Below are 16,737 nucleotides of genomic sequence, written 5' to 3'. Positions count from 1 at the left end.
ATGTTGTAAGGAATGTAATAAAGAGAAGATCATGTTTAATGAAAATGGTACATCTTCTGCATGTGTTTAAATTGTTTTAAACAAAATATTTAGAAAAACTATGCTGCAGATGTACAATTGCATTGTTATATAAATGTATAATTAAAATGTGTGTTTATGCGGACATTTTTTCCCTTTCCTACAGGTATTATAACTATGGGTTGTCTGTTGGGGCAGCAGAAATGCATCTTCATGTTGAAGGCGTGAATGAATCAACTGTTGTCTGGAAAGTTTTGTACAACCAGGGGAATCAGTGGTCGAGGGGCTACGTTCAGCTTGGCCGCCTCAAACAACCATTCCATCTTTCGTTTAAGAAAATCAGTCTTGGATTCTATGACGGCGTCTCGGCTGTGGATGACATTGTGTTTGAGCGCTGCGGACTTCCACCAGCAGCAGCCAGCTGCGAAGCACCAGCACATTTCTGGTGCAGAGACACAAAGGCTTGCGTCGACAGGCAGCAGCTTTGCGATCTGGTGGATGACTGTGGTGATGGATCTGATGAAGAACTCTGCAGTAAGTACATATATTACAGGCACAAGGTGTGTATGGTTTCAGGGGTGTAACACAGGTCCCCGCAGCCACCACAGTGGGGGGGGGGGGTGAACTGCAGGGGGGCCCCCTCAGCACAGTACTCAGGCATGATAGCTCCAGATTAAATCCGGAGTGGGGGCTCCTCCTTGGGCCTTGCAGGAGGGGGCCTCAACTTTCAATACGCCACTGTTTGGTTTGGAAGAGAGAGCTCAGTAGCCACCAGCATGGCTTGCAGGGGGTGGTGGGTTACCTGGGGGGGGAATAATAATAAAACAAATAATTAAAACCTTTCTTTCTGCCGGGTCCCGCGCCTTCTCTCCTTCTGCTCTCCTGTCTCTGTCGGCTACCTCCTGTAAACCTGTAGACTTGATTGGGCACAAATTGTATATTCACTCCAAAACACAGGACAAATGCAACTTATTTGCTTGCACTAGATCTATTAATGCAATGCTGATCAAAAAAGACGATCAATTTCTCACTAGAATGAAATCTGAGAAGTAAACCTGAGCAATCTGCTGCCTAGGAGGAAGGCAGTCTCGACTTATATGGCATTTGTTTAAATTAAATAAATGTCTGGCCGGGTTTGCATGATTTGTCTTAGCTGTCCTAAATATGCCTTGCAGATTTTCCCTAAATCCTCCTAGAAGTAGAAGGGCAGAGAAAACAATGGGTAATTTAATGGAATCAAGTGAGACTGTCATTTAGCAGATAACTTGTGTAATTTGACTAAATTAAGAGATATTGCTCGAAAATATTGATATCAATTTCAGAGTGTTCCAGAAGGCTTGAACAGACCAAGACTATATTCAAAAACCCCACAGCTAAATATTATCTTTACTCATTCATATTACAGTTGTACAAAAATATAGATGTTTACCACTATCTTATCTCAGGGAGAATTCACGCTTTACCCCGTTATTCTGGGATAGAAGATAATTCTTTATTAATCCCTAACAGCACATGCAGAAAAGGCCCTTCCCTCATCCACATTGGCCAACTTTTGTTAATCCTTTTTAGGTATTTTCTAACAGTATATATCCGCTACTGCTACAAAGGGTATTGTATGCAGTAAAGGGATTGGAGCTCGCCCTTTATTTACCATTTGATGGCTTGACTGTCATTCTTTTAGCTGCCTCCTAATTGGCCACAATGTGCATCAGGCCACTTCTTTTTATTTCTCCATAGTATGGACCAAGTACTAATTGATTTCATTTGACTAGTGTCCTTCGCTGCTGCCTAACATCATACATGCACTGTTACTTCGAGGAGGAGTGTATACAGTAAAGGGCTTGGTGCCGGCTCATTTTGTTCCATTCAATGACTTGATTGTCATTCTTTTAGCTGCCTCATAATTGGCCGCCCTATACCTTCTCGTCACTTCCTTTTCTTTCTCCAGAGCATGGACTAAGTGCTAATTGTCTTAATTTGATTAGTGTCTTTCCGCAGCTCACGCTGGGATTCAAGCAGTGCTTATTTTGAGCCGTTGGTTTCTGGGGCTCAGCACTGGCACTTAATTGTCAACACCAGCGCTTGTGACAGTCTACCACAAGCTGGCGCTGTCTCGCTAATTTAAAGATGACCACAACAGCACGTTTATAGGAGCGTGATGTTGGTAGTTACCATCATTGGCAGCATAGAAGGGGCAATTCGTGGTGCAAGCTGCAGTGGAATCCTGACGAGAGCCCAGCAACGTTTTTTGTTGTCGCTTTTTTACAAGTAAAGCACTGTATTTAAGATACTTGTTTTTCCATTGTTGTCATTTTCACTTCAATGCTACTCCTCTGGGTTGCTTTTAACTTCCGTCCAACAGGTTTGTTTGTTATATACTCCAATCTTCCCAACTTCACCCTAACCTAATGTACCTACTCCTAACTTTTACCCCACTGTGCCCCATTCTACTATCATCTACCCCACCCCATTCTATTCCAGTCCACCCCAATCTACCACACTAAAATGAAATCTACCCCACTCTACCCACCTCAAATGCATCCCACTCCACTTTACCCCACTCCATTCCACTACAGTCTACCATAATCCAATCAACTCAACTCACCCCAAACCTACACCACTCCAATCTACCACACTCCACCCAACACACCCCACACTCCCCACTCCAATCTACCCCACTCCATTTCACCCCAATCCACCCCAATCTACCCATTTCCACTCCAGTCTACCCCACTATACCCTACTCCAATCTACCCAACTCCACTCAACATCACTCCAATCTGATCTACCTCAAACTACGCCAATCCAATCGACCCATAACCTTCCCCTCCTAACTTCAATCAATCAAAATCTATGCAAATCTACCAACTCCGCTCCATCCCATTCCATTCTAATCTACCTGACTACAACCTACTCAAATCCACTCCACCACACTCCACTCTCCCACACCCCACTCAACTCCACCCCAATCTATCCCACTCCAATCCAATCTACCCCACTCCACAACAATCATCACCATGGTACCCCATGCCAATCATTACCACTCTGTTACACTACACTCCAAACTACCCCACTTAACTCCAACTACCTGACTCTACTCTACCCACTTCTTACCCCACTTCACTCTACTCCACTCAACTCTAACCCACTATGCCCCCACTTAACTCAAATGTACCCCACTTAACTCCAATCTACCCAGTCCCACTCCACAATACCCAACTTCACCCCAATATACCCCACTGCAATCTACACCCCTCTCCCATCTACCTCACTCCGATCTAACTCAGTCTACTCAAATCACCTCACTGCAGTCCACCCCAATTTACCACACTTAATGCAACCTACTCCACTCCAATCTGTGCCAATCTACCCAACTCCACCCCATTCCACTCCAACCTACCCCACTCGTTCCCACTCAACTCCCATCTTTGCCCATCTACCCCACTCCACTCCAATCTACACCACTCCTTCCAGCTCCACTCCACTCCAGTCTCTACCCCAATTTTCACCAGTCCACTCTGCCCCACTCCAATCTATGCCACTCCATTCTACCTCACTGTATTCCAATCTACCCCAATCTATCCCACTCCACCCTATTCCACTCCAATCTCTCTCACTCCACTCTTATCCAATGTACCTAACTCTATCCCACTCAACTCCAATCTACCCCATTCCAATTTACCTCACTCTACACCACTCAAATCCATTTCACTCCATTCTCCTACAATCTACCCCACTCCACTGTACACTACCCCACTCCAGTCTACCCCATTCCAGTCCAGCCCACCCCTCTCCAACACACCCCACTCCAACCCTCTCCACCTCACTAATGTTTAACTATGCTGAATATCACCCTCACTGGTGAACAACCTGGATAAAACATATTGCCAATGCCAATAGCTATTACATAGGGGAGACCTTTCGGCTTTGCCAATGCTTGTTTATTTTGCAATATCCACTTCAAGTGGGAGAAGAAAAAGCAACAGAACCAATAGACCCAGTATGAAAGAGGATCCCAGTAGTGTCTGTTCATGCAGGATGAATGGAGCAGATGCTAATTTGTTCATAAATATTGTCTTTGCATTTACAAAGAGGAATAACAGTGCAATCAATAAATATCGATCAAATGTCATGAATCTGCATGTATAAATAATTTTAATATCAACAGTCATACTGACCCAACAGTGTAAAAAATAGTGTTTGTACCACCTTGAAAGTCAGTCAAATGACCCTTATTGTATTAAAATGTCAGTAAAACTGCTGACGAAGAAATGCAGTGCGAGAAAACAGAGGGTATGCAGTTCCTAGGAGTGAGAGAGGATTCAGGTCTTTCTAAAAAGTGCCCTCTGACACCCGGAAGCATGTCATGCTTCATAATTGGGCCTGCTCCTTGTCGGGCCGGCACTCCAATGCCTGACAGGCACCCGCAAAATGGCACTTTGGCGGAGATCTTTTGTTGATGAAGCCATAGGGTGAGTGCGGGTGTGTGGGCTAGGTATTGCAGTGAGTGTGAAACTTAAAATAGGTCTAGAACAACCCTGTCTAATACTTTGATTCCAAGAGGGCACTAGCCTAACTAAAACAAGTGAGTCCTGACTGGATGTATTGATCCTACAGGGCTTGTGTGGTGCATAGGGTCGACATGTTTCATGCCAAGAGTAGCCCCTAATGGGTCTGGTGGCACTTCATCGGGACCGTGGTAAAAGGTTTTGATTATACTCTAGCACTACCTCAATGCTGGTTCTAGGATTCGTTTCATTGGATAGTAACCAGCTTTACAGTAAGAAAACCGGGTCCAATTTTTCCCAGAAAATTAAGACCTGCGAAAAAGGGAAAGGGAAGGAGATAAAAACAAGAGCAACAATAGGTCAGTTAGGGAGGTTCTAATGCAAAGGTCAAATTGCATGTAATAACATGCTGAGTGATGTAGTGTGTAGTATCACCACGATGAGTGAAACAGTGAGTGTCTAGTTATCAAGGTGTTCATAGCGCGTGTCTAATTACTAACGGTTAGACTGTGCTTGTACTAATAACTAAACTTTCAAACTTGGGGTATTGGTTGCACCGATGGTGGTTAGGTGTGCTACGACCGTAAGGGTGCTGTAGGTATTTGGTGTTACCATAGTACGACGCTCCTTGCTCAAATTTGAAAATTCCATAGCGTACATTATATCCTTGTGCAGTGAGGGTGCTTGCGATTTTTCAGGGAACACATAGAAAATCGTGACAGACACACACATATGTGGCAATTAAGCTTAAAATTGTGGCGAATTGGATTAACAATTGCAATCGAACAACTGGACTAGGAGTATTGTCTGTGTACATTTTAAAATAAAAGTGTACAGTGACCCGCTACCAGAGTATCGAGTAACCCAACTAAGGGCGTTGTGGTGATCATGGCAAAAAGTGATCGACAGCGCGGGATCGCAACCCAGTATAGCACATCATGTGTAATTGTGGACTCACCCCTAGGCAAGTCGGTCTGGGCTGACTTGTTTGCTCTGATCTGTAACAAATTAAATACGCGATACTGATAGTACAGCGTATTCCTTACCGGTAACATTGATTGCGGTCAAGGGGCTTGTCCTGCAAGGATCATTCATACTTACAGGAAGGAGGCGTAGCAACTAGCACTGGTCCTACCCTGACTCTGGTCCCCGTATTGAATACTTCCGGGTATGTGGTATATCTAACGCTGTCGGATGATACGTATGTGAGCCATGAGTCTAGACCGCTAACTAATGCGGCCATCTTTGTTGAGGGTATTATTGTCAATTTTATTGACAATTTTAAAATAAACAGCGCTCAAGAGTGCGTGCGGACCGGGGTTCACGTTAAATGATATTATGGGCTAAATTGTGAGCAGTTCATGAGCGTATGCTTATGGGTGTCGCCACTAGGAACAGTGTTATGTTGGAAACCAAATATACAAATTGAAGAGAAGCACAGAAGTTACACATGCAAATATCTAGAGTGCAGGCATACTTGCTAAGCAGATGTTTGCTGCATCAAGGTAGCTATACAGTCGTCAGTTGAAATTACTGCTAAATTTACATATAGCAACCACATCTGTATACACGAGCACAGTGCCTTTTCAATATGGGCTGCCGCGTAATGCACAGGCTATGTTGTCCATGAGTCTAAGGTAGTGACACTGTAAATGTTAGGTATGAGGGCTTGATAACAGGGGCTAGATACATATAGGGTATAGATGTGGTGGTTATCCAAGTCGGTTCAACTCCGCCCATGGTATGTCATCATTAAGACCCCTGGTATGTGTGGAAAGTTTAAAAACCCAGTTTTGTTCTTTCCTAAACCAAGCCTCTTTTGATATTTAAGGGTGGGCTTCCAAAATGGTCCAGTGTAGATCATTAGTGGTATGGTTTTATTCTGCAAAATGGGCACACATTTTTGTGTTTGTCTTCTTGCATCTTATATTGCTTCTGTGCTCAGTTATTCTGGTTTTTACAGGGTGAGTAGTCATGCCTACGTATTGAAGCTGGCATGGCAAGTGATAAGATAGATGCAATTTCGTGTGATAGCAGTTTGTATTTTTATTTTGTGTCCACTGGAGGGTGTTCGCCAGTTTGATTGTTTTAGTTGCATTGGTCAGTGGACAGACTACACACTATCCACAAGGAAAGTGGCCAGTGACAGGGGGTCAATTCCACAGTGCATTCCGCATTGGAGGTGTCTTTTTTCTAGTTCTGGTGCTGATCAACCAATCATTTAGATTTGCAGTTCTTTTGAACGCAAACCTTGGTGGGCTTGGGGCATGGTCACCTATCTGGAGGATTCTCCACTGTTTCCTTATAACCCTTCTGATTCGGGTGTAATGGTTTTTACACATGTCATATGCTCAGTATTAATTTTTGGTTGTGTTTCGAGTAATGTCTCCCAATTGGTATGACGGGCTCTCTTCTGGGCAGTTTTTATTTTAGTCACTGGGTATTGCTGTTTAACCAAATGATTGGTCAGTTCTGATGCCTGTGATATAAAGCCCTCCAGAATACTACAGTCGTGTCTGATTCACAAGAAATGCCCATAGGGGAGGTTTTCCCCTAGGGATTTTGGGTAAAAGCTACTGAATAGAAGGGGACTGTGACTGTCTGTGGGTTTTTTGAAAGTTTTTGTCTCCAATCAGTTGGTGGTAAGTCTGATCATTAGGTCCAAGAAAGGTAGTTCACGGTCTGATGTGTTGGCCATGAACCTGAGGTTGAGATTGAGGCCATTAACCCAGGCGACAAAGGCGGGGATGAGATCAGTATCGTCTTTCCAAAACACCAGTATGTTGTCAATATAGAGACGCCACAAGGTGACATTGTCCCTGTAGGGGTTGGTGTTGGGGAGCCTGTATGCAGTACCTGTTTAAAAAGCTCCTGGTTCCTTTTGTTAAAAAGACGAAAAAATGCAGTGCATCATGGAGATTTATGGTTACTCGTTGAAAGTCTGCAAAGTCAGTGGGCCAAACTAGGTTCCTGTAACCAGCCCACGCTCCATTGAGGCCGACCTGAACTTGTGAATTTGTCCTGGTGCAACCAGATAACCACAGTTGGCAGTTTGTGCCTTTTGCCACTAGTTTCACCTAAAATTGCATATCTCTGGTTCTACTGATTGGATTTTTGTCGTTTTGGTTTCAAATGAGTTATTACATTTTACTCTATTTTTATAAATTGGTGTGGGATTTTTCGTGTGTTGTTTTCACTTTCCCTCCTGTTTCGGTCACCTCTACAACCGCTGCTGCATCTCACCTAGCACAGCCCCACGGCATTCAGATCCCTTACCTGGGAGTGGTATCTTTCACAGAGACCTAGTGACCCTCACCATGGGTTAAGTAAGCAAGAAAAAGGATGCACTGGAGTCCTGCTCCTCCCAGGTGCTGGGCCTCCAAGAATTGGACAAGTCACCTGCAAACGAGGGGATGCCGAGTTGGTCAGTGCCCTGGCCCTACCCTGGATACAGTCCTGCAGGCCATCGCTGCCTCCAGAGAGGCTCTTGAATTAAAGGTTTACAACATATTCACAGACATGGGTCTGTTGCAAGATAATCAATGGTATCTGACTGAAGGAGACACCCCCACTGAACGTGGTATAGATGAACTCGCCTGATAAATGGTCTCAGTGTAAACCAGGCTTTCGACCATGGAAAGCGAGCTTAAAACTTTAAAAACCCGAACTGATGATGCCGAAAATAGAGCATATCAAAACAACATCAGACTTATTGGGCTCCCATAGCGTATTGAGGGCACTGGTGCAAATATGATTGACTTCCTGGAGACATGGATTAAAGAAGAGATGGCCCCAAAGAGCCTCTCTCCTTACTATGCGTTGGAACGCACTCATCGTGTTCCTTCATGGCCTCCCCCGCCTGGAGTGGCTCCCCGACTAATAGTGGTGAAACTTTTGCACTACAAGGACTGTGATCATATCTTGACCCAAACCAGACTCCTTAGAGACATCAATCATGATTGAGAATCACAAACTGATATTCTTTCCCGACTTCACGAAAGAAGTCCGGAAGCAAAGGGCCTTTTTTACTGAAGCCAGAAAATGTCATTGCCAACTAGGCCTTACTTAAGCTATGGTGTTCCCGGCCAGACTTGGAGTTACTATGGGAGAGGAGGTGCAATTCTTCATGTCATCGTAGTCCCTATGGGAATGGATGGAGCGCCTCCCTCAACAAGAAGGAGACCTTGTACTGGAGAATAGATGGCATAGCCGCCGACCACCTCAGAAAAGAGCCAATCGTATCCAGGGGAATGCTCCATCTGGGTCACAAGTGTGCAATGAACCCCAGCGGGTGGTGGAGGTAGTAGCTGCATGAGTGGAGGGGGATCTTCTCTGGCATCTTTCATTAGTGAGCTACATGACACAGACTCCGCCCTCGTCCCAGTGATCTGTTGGCTCTTTGCCCATGGTTACTCCTGGCCCATCAGATGAGATAATCTGAAAAAACTGCTTTAGTTTAGTTATGCATAGAAACTGGTGGAATGCTGACGGCAATGCTGATTGAGCTGCTTACTAATTTTTTTAATTTACTATAATGCCAGGGTATTTTTAATGCATGGCTCAATCTAGAAGTGATTATCGTGTTTGCTTCCTTCAGATGGTGTGCTGTGGGGCTGGGAAGTGCCTCAGCAGGCACCCCTCACCTTGTATTGCATGCATGTGTGTTGGAGGATTTCTGAATGTTTTGGACGGGGAGTCATTTGCTTCTGATCCTGGGGATACGGAGTTGGGTTAGTTGTGTTTGTTTGTGGGATTTCTGTTGAGCTATTCCTACCTGCTGTTCTCAGTTAACATTGTCAAAATGATAGGCCCTTGTCATGCGGGCTGGAATGGACAACCCCTTTTTTGGATCATTCCTGTGCTTCTCTAGCACCCCCTAATGGTGACCCTCATGACATACAACTTCATCTCCTTGAACATCTGGGGTCTTAATAATAAGTGCAAGACGTACAAAGTACAGGTCTGAAGAGTAGGCTCTCAACAAGAGATGGTGGGGCCAGGTGGACGCCACAACCTATTTGGCCTTTGCCAGAGGAGTTTTGCTGTGGGTAAGACCGTACTTACCGTATGCGAAAACATCTGAACTTGTAGACCCGGATGGTAGATACGTTGTAGTTTACAGGGAGGTTGGCAGGACGTGACCCAACAATAGTCGGTATTTATCTGTGCATAGCTGTCTATGGTCTTGGCACCATGCCTGACTCAGACCATATTATTGGGAGGGGATTTCAACAACATTGCTCATCCTGCCCTTGATCAATCCTATCCACCGCTGGGGGATTCCCCGGTGACTCGGTCAGCAAGCATTTTCTCTACTTGCCAATGACAGTGGGGACTGGTGGACTCTTGGAGATGACTCCACCCTGAGGCATGAGACTACTCATTCTAGTCAGGCATGCACAAACTTCATGTTCGTCTTGACCTTCCTTTGTACCCCGACTGTCCATGGAGTGGTTCACGGTGTAGAATATCAGTGCCGAACGACTTCAGATCATAACCCAGTGTTACTCTCTTTGAATTGGGATCACTAGAGCCCACGCATCCCTGACTTGTGATTACCAGTGGAGGCACCGGATGACCCGATCTTCCAACATAACATTGGAGAGGCCATTATTTTGCTGACAATGCCAGGACTGCTACATTCCCTTTGATTGAGTGGGACGCATATAAGACAGTGATCAGGGGTCACTGCACTGCAGAAGTGGTTGGGGTGTGAAGTACATCAGTGGGTGAGGTCGAAGGTCAAGAAAGGGCACTACAGGACCTTGAACAATGGAGACTGGGAAATCCAGCTCTTAAGCACCCACTGCTGGAGGCAAAGAAATCACTGGCAGTCCGAGTTGAGAGACTCTGCTGCATTTATGACAAGAAATATCTGACTCGTGCCCATGCAGAGCCTGATAAAGCAGGCACCCTATTAGCAAGGCTTACTAACCCAAATAACAGTGGTTCCTTTATTTTAGAGGTGGAATCAGACACCAGTGAGCCTCTATATATTCATACTGCGATCAATACTACATCATGGAACTATTATACATCCCTCTATGCAGAGCTGACTTTAGCGCTGGTGGCATCCAGTGTGACAATATTTTTGGCGCCATGACCTCCACCTCGGATTCCCTCACTAGCACGGGGCAAAAGTGTCCCTCATCTCTCCATAGCCCTTCTCTCACATACATTTCATTTATTTTAACACACTGGTAAAGGCTGGCTTTACTTATTAGGATGTACATCTACCTAACCCTTTTTAGCAACATTATGAATAGATAATAAAAGACTGGGGGAAAAACATAATGTTCTAACCTATTTTATGCAGTGTGCATGCAGCTCTTTGATGACAGTTCTAGCAGTCACTGTTCTATATTAGGGTTGTACCTTATGAACTGTGGGAACAAAAAGATTTCTGCGACTAAAGCAGTAACCCACTCAGATATCCACATAAAATAAGGATCTGTGATCTGCACGGTACGCGTTCTTTACAGCAGGCATCTTAACCCTCAGTGCTACTTTATGGAGAGTCAAAACTGCCACTGGACAAAACTGATCTTTCTCTATCAGGATCATGAAGCACAAGAATTAACTTGGACATTTTTATTGCTGTCTGAAAGCTGAACGCACAAGGACCTCTACAGCAGGTGCTTTTAAATCCTGAACTACTGATAAACACAGGGCCCTCTCCCCCCTTTGAGTACGGTGCCCAGTGCCACAGCACCAGTAGCATTGCCCTAAAGTCGGTCCTGCCTCTATGCTCCATCGCTCGAGATACCAACTCAGGCTCTTGAGGACATTCTGACCCCAGGTGTCCTAAGGGTACTTTTGAGGAGGATGTGAATGAATTAGGGGTAGATATCACAGTTCAAGAAGTAAGAGCTGCCATTAAAAACATATGGTGCTTGTTAGACCTGGCACCTTGGCGTGAGTTTCCCTTCCACTTTTTGATGGTGTGCCTCGATTGTTTTGCTGGTGTTGTCCGCTCAGGGCACTGCGCCACGGCTAATCCGTGCCGCAGTGCAAGTGCTCCCTAAGTAAAGTGTACCTGTAATTGATGTCCATGATTGGTTTATTGGATTCACTGTCAGTCCCCAGTAAAGGGCACCAGGGGTGCCAGGGCTTGTGAATGCCAATGCTGCTGGTGGGCTTGCAGCGCTGGTTGCGCCACCCACAGAAAGCGGCCTTGTAAAATGTGTCTAGGGTCTGCCACCGCAGACCCTGTGCGCGGTCTGGGACCGTCGCGCTGACTGCGCAAGTGCCCCCACTTGCCAGTCCCTAAACCTTCCCTTACCTACATATTAGCCACCCCTCTGGTAGGCCCACGGGCAGGGTGCATTGTAGGACATGCCCTGATGTGTGTGGCATGTCTTAGTAGTGAATTACAGCCCTTTTCGTTTTTCACTATTGAAGGCTACCTGCTCTCCATAGGCCAGAATGGGCTGCTGGAGTCACTACACGCTGTGACCCCAGTGGACTCAGAGAGCATGGTAGAATGTCAAGTTTAGTATGCCTGAACTCAGAATAATAAAATACTTCTTGTAGTCAAGTTTATTTTAATATCCTGGGTTTGTAAATACTACTTTTAGAAAGTTAGTATTTACTGACCTGGCCATTCAGTCCGCCTCTGCTGTGTGTATGTGTTCTGCTTGGCAACAGTAAGGAGCAGGGTTGGGGAATCCCCAGAGACAGGTTGGCTGCCAGGTGGTGGGTAGAGAGATGACACCAGGATGGGTGGGAGGAGTACACCTTGACTCTTGAATAGACCTGTGCTCTGCCACCACAAAGCCGGCGCCGCCCCCTGTGGGGCGGCTGATGTCTCTGCCCTGCTGCTGAAAGGAAAGAGCAGAGTCACCATAACAAAGTGCTCCAGAACTGGACTGAGCCAGGCCCAGGCCCCCTGGCGCTAAAGAACAAAAGAATCACGGTATAAAAGTAGGAGCCTGGCTCCTAAGAAATCAGAATCCTGTTTTACCACAAAGAACCTCTGCCCGACTAGAAGGAGAAGAAGACGCTGGAGGAGCTGGCCTGCTGCTTGCCTTGCTGAGAAAGGAGAGGAAGAGACTACTGAAAAGACTTTGCTACTTTGTGCTTGAACATTCTCCAAGGGCTTGATCTGAGCTTGCCCCCTGAACTGAACCCTAGGATCAGTGGGTTCTCTGTGCTTTTTGCTCGTCCTCCAATTCGAGCCGTGTGTGCATCCCGCTGGAAAGAGACTGCGCCCCTCATCGCCCCTCCTAGGGCCGTGACACTCAGAAGCTTGCCTGCCGCAAAACCCGTGAGAGCCCCGCTCCAACCGGAGCCGCTCTCTGTCCCCGGGCTAGGTTGCCTGCATCCCTGTCATCGCCTGCCACTGGAGCGCGCTGACCGCGCTATCACCCCTCCCGCCGGAAACCGTCCGACGACTGTGATCTACGCCGGGTCATCCAGCTGCACTGACCGTGCCCTGTGACCCCGCTTCGCTATCCCCGGACATCTCAGGCCGCGCCGCCCCCGCTGTGGAGACCCCCCTGCACCGCCGTGCTAAAGGGTCGCTGGCCGTGCCTGCCTACTTGCCCACACCTGCTGATTGAGGACCCAAGAACACTTCCGAAGCTGTGCCGACTCTCCACATAACGAAAGAAGTTCCAGTATCGGGCTCGGGGCCCGCAACGCCTTATTTCCCCGTTCGCAGGAGCCGATCGCTGTGAGTACTGGAACCACAAGTAACATTTGCAAGAGACTACAAAGTCTCCATTTGAAGCTGCGAACAAAGAACATTTGCCTGCTTTACAACCTGGTGGCATAGCGAAAACGTTATTGGTCTTGTGATAAGTCTGCTGAGATATATATACCTATTTTTACATAAAGAAGCGTATTTTTCTACATATCCAAGGCTGGTGTCCGTTTCTGGGGGGATTGATGTATTTACTGTGTGTGTGATTGTAAGTGCTTAACCAACAACGCCTGAGGAATCGCCTTGGCTGCTCACGCCACGCACCTAGAGGGTGAGCAAGGGTCATTCACAAGGGGTTATCCTGCGCCCTGACGTAGAGGAGAGGGTTCCTGCTTGACACAAGGGCAACCTTGCGCCAACCAGAGACCCCCAAGTCTAACAGTGCTTATCAAAGTACCAGGCACTGAGGGCATACCCATGGAGTTCTTTGCCATATATAGGGACACCTTGGCTCCTAAACTAGTAGAACTTTACACAGCAGCACGAGAATCTGGCCATCTGCCGATGTCTACATGTGAAATCCCACTCATAAAACCAGGTCGCCCTCCCTCGGATTTCAGGATTGGCGCCTTTGTCCATGCTCACCGTGGAAAATTATTAGTAGAATTCTAGTGACCCGACTCCTACCCCATATGCCCACTTTGATTAACACAGACCAAACAGGATTCATGCCGGTGCACAAGACGTCATTCAATATCCGTAGACTCCTCTCACTCATGCATGATGATGCCTTGGATAAACGGACAGCGCCGTTATGGCGATAGATATAGAGAAGGCCTTTGACAGCCTGAGTTTGGACTTCCTATACAGAGTAATGGCACGAACGTGGTTGGTCCCTGGGTTTATACACTAGACCAAACTGCTTTACATGGGTCCCATGGCGCAGGTGCACACAGGAAGAACTATATCTGAATCATGGGGCGTGGGACCAGGCTGGGGTGTCCACTCTCCTCCTTACTATTTGCCATTGCAATGGAGCCCCTGTCCTGTAGCATTTGTACAGGGGGCTTTTACTGTGAGTTGTAGGTTCAAGGGCAATCCCATTATGCAGCATTATGCAGGGATATCTTAAGGGTTTTGGGGGCCTTGGGCCAAATGTATTTTGGGGGCCCTATTCAGAACAATTTTGAATTTATGACCGAGTTTCAGCTCCTTCATGCCCTCTTTGGCCAGGTCGCTGACACTGCATAGGCACATTCGTACAAATTCTAAATGTGTTTTTCCATCTAATAATCAGGGATAGTGATTTGTGTTTTCAATATTGTATACAGCAGCCGCTCACTAATGTTACTGCAAATAATCTCTGTGACACCCTCCCATTTCTCAAATGTGAGGTCCTGTTTTGATCTAAAAATCTTTTTGTAATGAATGTTGCATGATACATAAACACAATATTCTCTGCAAAATGTCTGTAATAGACTTTCATACATCACTCATGTTAAAAATCACACTTACAGGAAATTGGTGTAAGAATTATTCAAGGTCATTAGGCAAAGACTTTCTGCAGAACAGTGCTGGTTGCATCAGGGGGCTGCCTGAAATGCTGGGGCCCTGGGCAAGAGCTCACTGTGCCCATGCCTGATAATGTCTCTGGCATTATGTGGTGCTGATGATATGCTACTGTTCCTCCAAGACATTGAACTGGACTCACCCGGAGCAATGGACTTCTTGGAGCGCTTTGGTGCACATTTATTGTCAAAAATCCTACCTGTTTTCCAACCCCAGAACCTGCACGGACTCACCTGGCACCCTGCCTCTCTGAAATACTCAGGAGTTAAATTATACCATAACCACCAAGAACTATTAGATGGTTATATTGGGGCAGCTGTTGGAGCACTCTGAGGTAGTGTAAACAGTTGGACATCATTGCCATTATCTGTGGCTGGTAGGATAGGATTGGCTAAGATGGTGGCGCTCCCAAGCCTGCTTTATTTTTATCCACGCTGCCACTGTTGGTGTCTCGCCAGCTATTCCGGGACCTGGGTTCCCTACTTTTGGAACTGATTTGGGGGACAGGCAGACATAGGGTGGCACTATCTAAATTGCAGTGCTCTGTATCAGAGAGTGGGCTGGCTGCACCAGACCTAGGCACTTATTACTTTGCGGCACAGCTGCAATTGTTCAAACAGTTGATTTATTGGAAGATGAAACCTGAAGAGGGAGCCATCGGCTCTTCTTCAGGCTTTCAGGACTCATCACAGGTCCTCTTGACTCCCTGTAGCTCCTGATGATGCAGCAGAGCTGGCAACATTGCCCACAGCAAACCCGCGCCCCAGTTCCCTACTCTCTGGACCTGCTGCTGAAGTGGTTTCAGATAGGGGCCCGCAAAGGAGTGTAGGGGGGAGCAGGCTGGACCGCCTACGGGACAAACTGTATAGGAGACCTCTACTGGGACGGAGAATTACTCCTGTTTGAAGACCTGATGTTGGAATCCAGAATTCCCGATGGGCAATTCTTATTACATCAGGGAGTGTCCCCAACAATTAGGAACCATTGAGGAAATAGAGACGCTAAACCCGCAAAGCATCAAGGCTGTCAGCTGCTCTGTACAGTGACTGGTCCCGTTAAAGCAGTCGCATACCTTACTTTCTAACATTCTTACTACTCTCACAGACTTGAAAGCAAAATGGGAGATGGATCTAGAAATTCAGCTTACTGATATGGCCTGAGAAAAGATCCTAGCGCACACACCCATAACCTCTTGTGATGCCAGGTTCAAATTAATACATTTTTATTTTCTCCAAAGAGCTTACCTTGTACCTGGTAGGATCAAAAGGTTTTATGCGACAGCTGCTGTGACATGTCCTAATTGTGGGAATCTTGTGGCAGAAATGTTCCACATGATATTGACCTGCCCCTTCCTTAGTAGGGTTCTGGGAGGCGGTAATTGACTGTGCTAAGGATATCACCTTTCGAGCGATCCCTTGCACATCCCTGGCCTGCCTCGTTTGGGTGATAACCACTCTCTGAGAAGCGCAAAACCACTGCTAGATTTACTGATCTGCCAATGATACTAGAAAAACAAAAATTGACAATGCATCGGAAAAACACTGGGGGACTACGACTGACTAAATGGTGAGAACAACTGGTTAAAAGGGCAGGACTCAAGAGTGCTGTATTGTTCCAAGAATTGAACAGAGGGCAAGAGCAATAGATAAAGCTAGAGCATGGCAACAACTAGTAGAAAGCCTAATAGCCCCAGACACTGTCACAGATGCACCAAACAGCTCCCTTCTTTCAGCGGAGGATTCACAGGGTGGAAGCAACTGAGGACCCCTGACCTTGAATGGGGCACCTTGGGAGAGATTTTAAACTACAGGGGAGAACTCAAGATCTTACTGGCCATTATGGAACTCTATATATGACAGCTTAGCAAGGGTTGACCGAATACTATGATGGCAGTGGTAACTCAGATCCATATGATGTGTACTCGCAGAGCCGTTACGGGCTTTCGTTTAAAACTTGAGGCCAACTGGAGCCTTCGCCTCTTCCTATAGTTCCCACCCA

General features: G+C 46.4%; 1 protein-coding gene across 4 annotated transcripts in view; it reads left to right on the top strand.

Moving 5' to 3' along the window:
* The window catches only part of MALRD1 (MAM and LDL receptor class A domain containing 1), a 2,533,556-nt gene that overhangs the window by 641,672 nt on the left and 1,875,147 nt on the right, over positions 1-16,737 (top strand). For all 4 annotated transcript variants that reach the window (XM_085630825.1, XM_085630827.1, XM_085630826.1 and 1 more), the window contains exon 12: positions 185-552. In XM_085630825.1, the coding sequence (XP_085486951.1) occupies positions 185-552 (368 nt within the window). The remainder of the gene's footprint in view (positions 1-184; positions 553-16,737) is intronic.

The sequence above is a fragment of the Triturus cristatus genome, chromosome 10 (assembly GCF_964204655.1).
Source record: "Triturus cristatus chromosome 10, aTriCri1.1, whole genome shotgun sequence".
NCBI classification, from domain to species: Eukaryota; Metazoa; Chordata; class Amphibia; order Caudata; family Salamandridae; genus Triturus; species Triturus cristatus.
The sequence above is the reverse complement of the archived record's forward strand: the minus strand, read 5'-3'. Positions and strand labels throughout refer to the sequence as shown.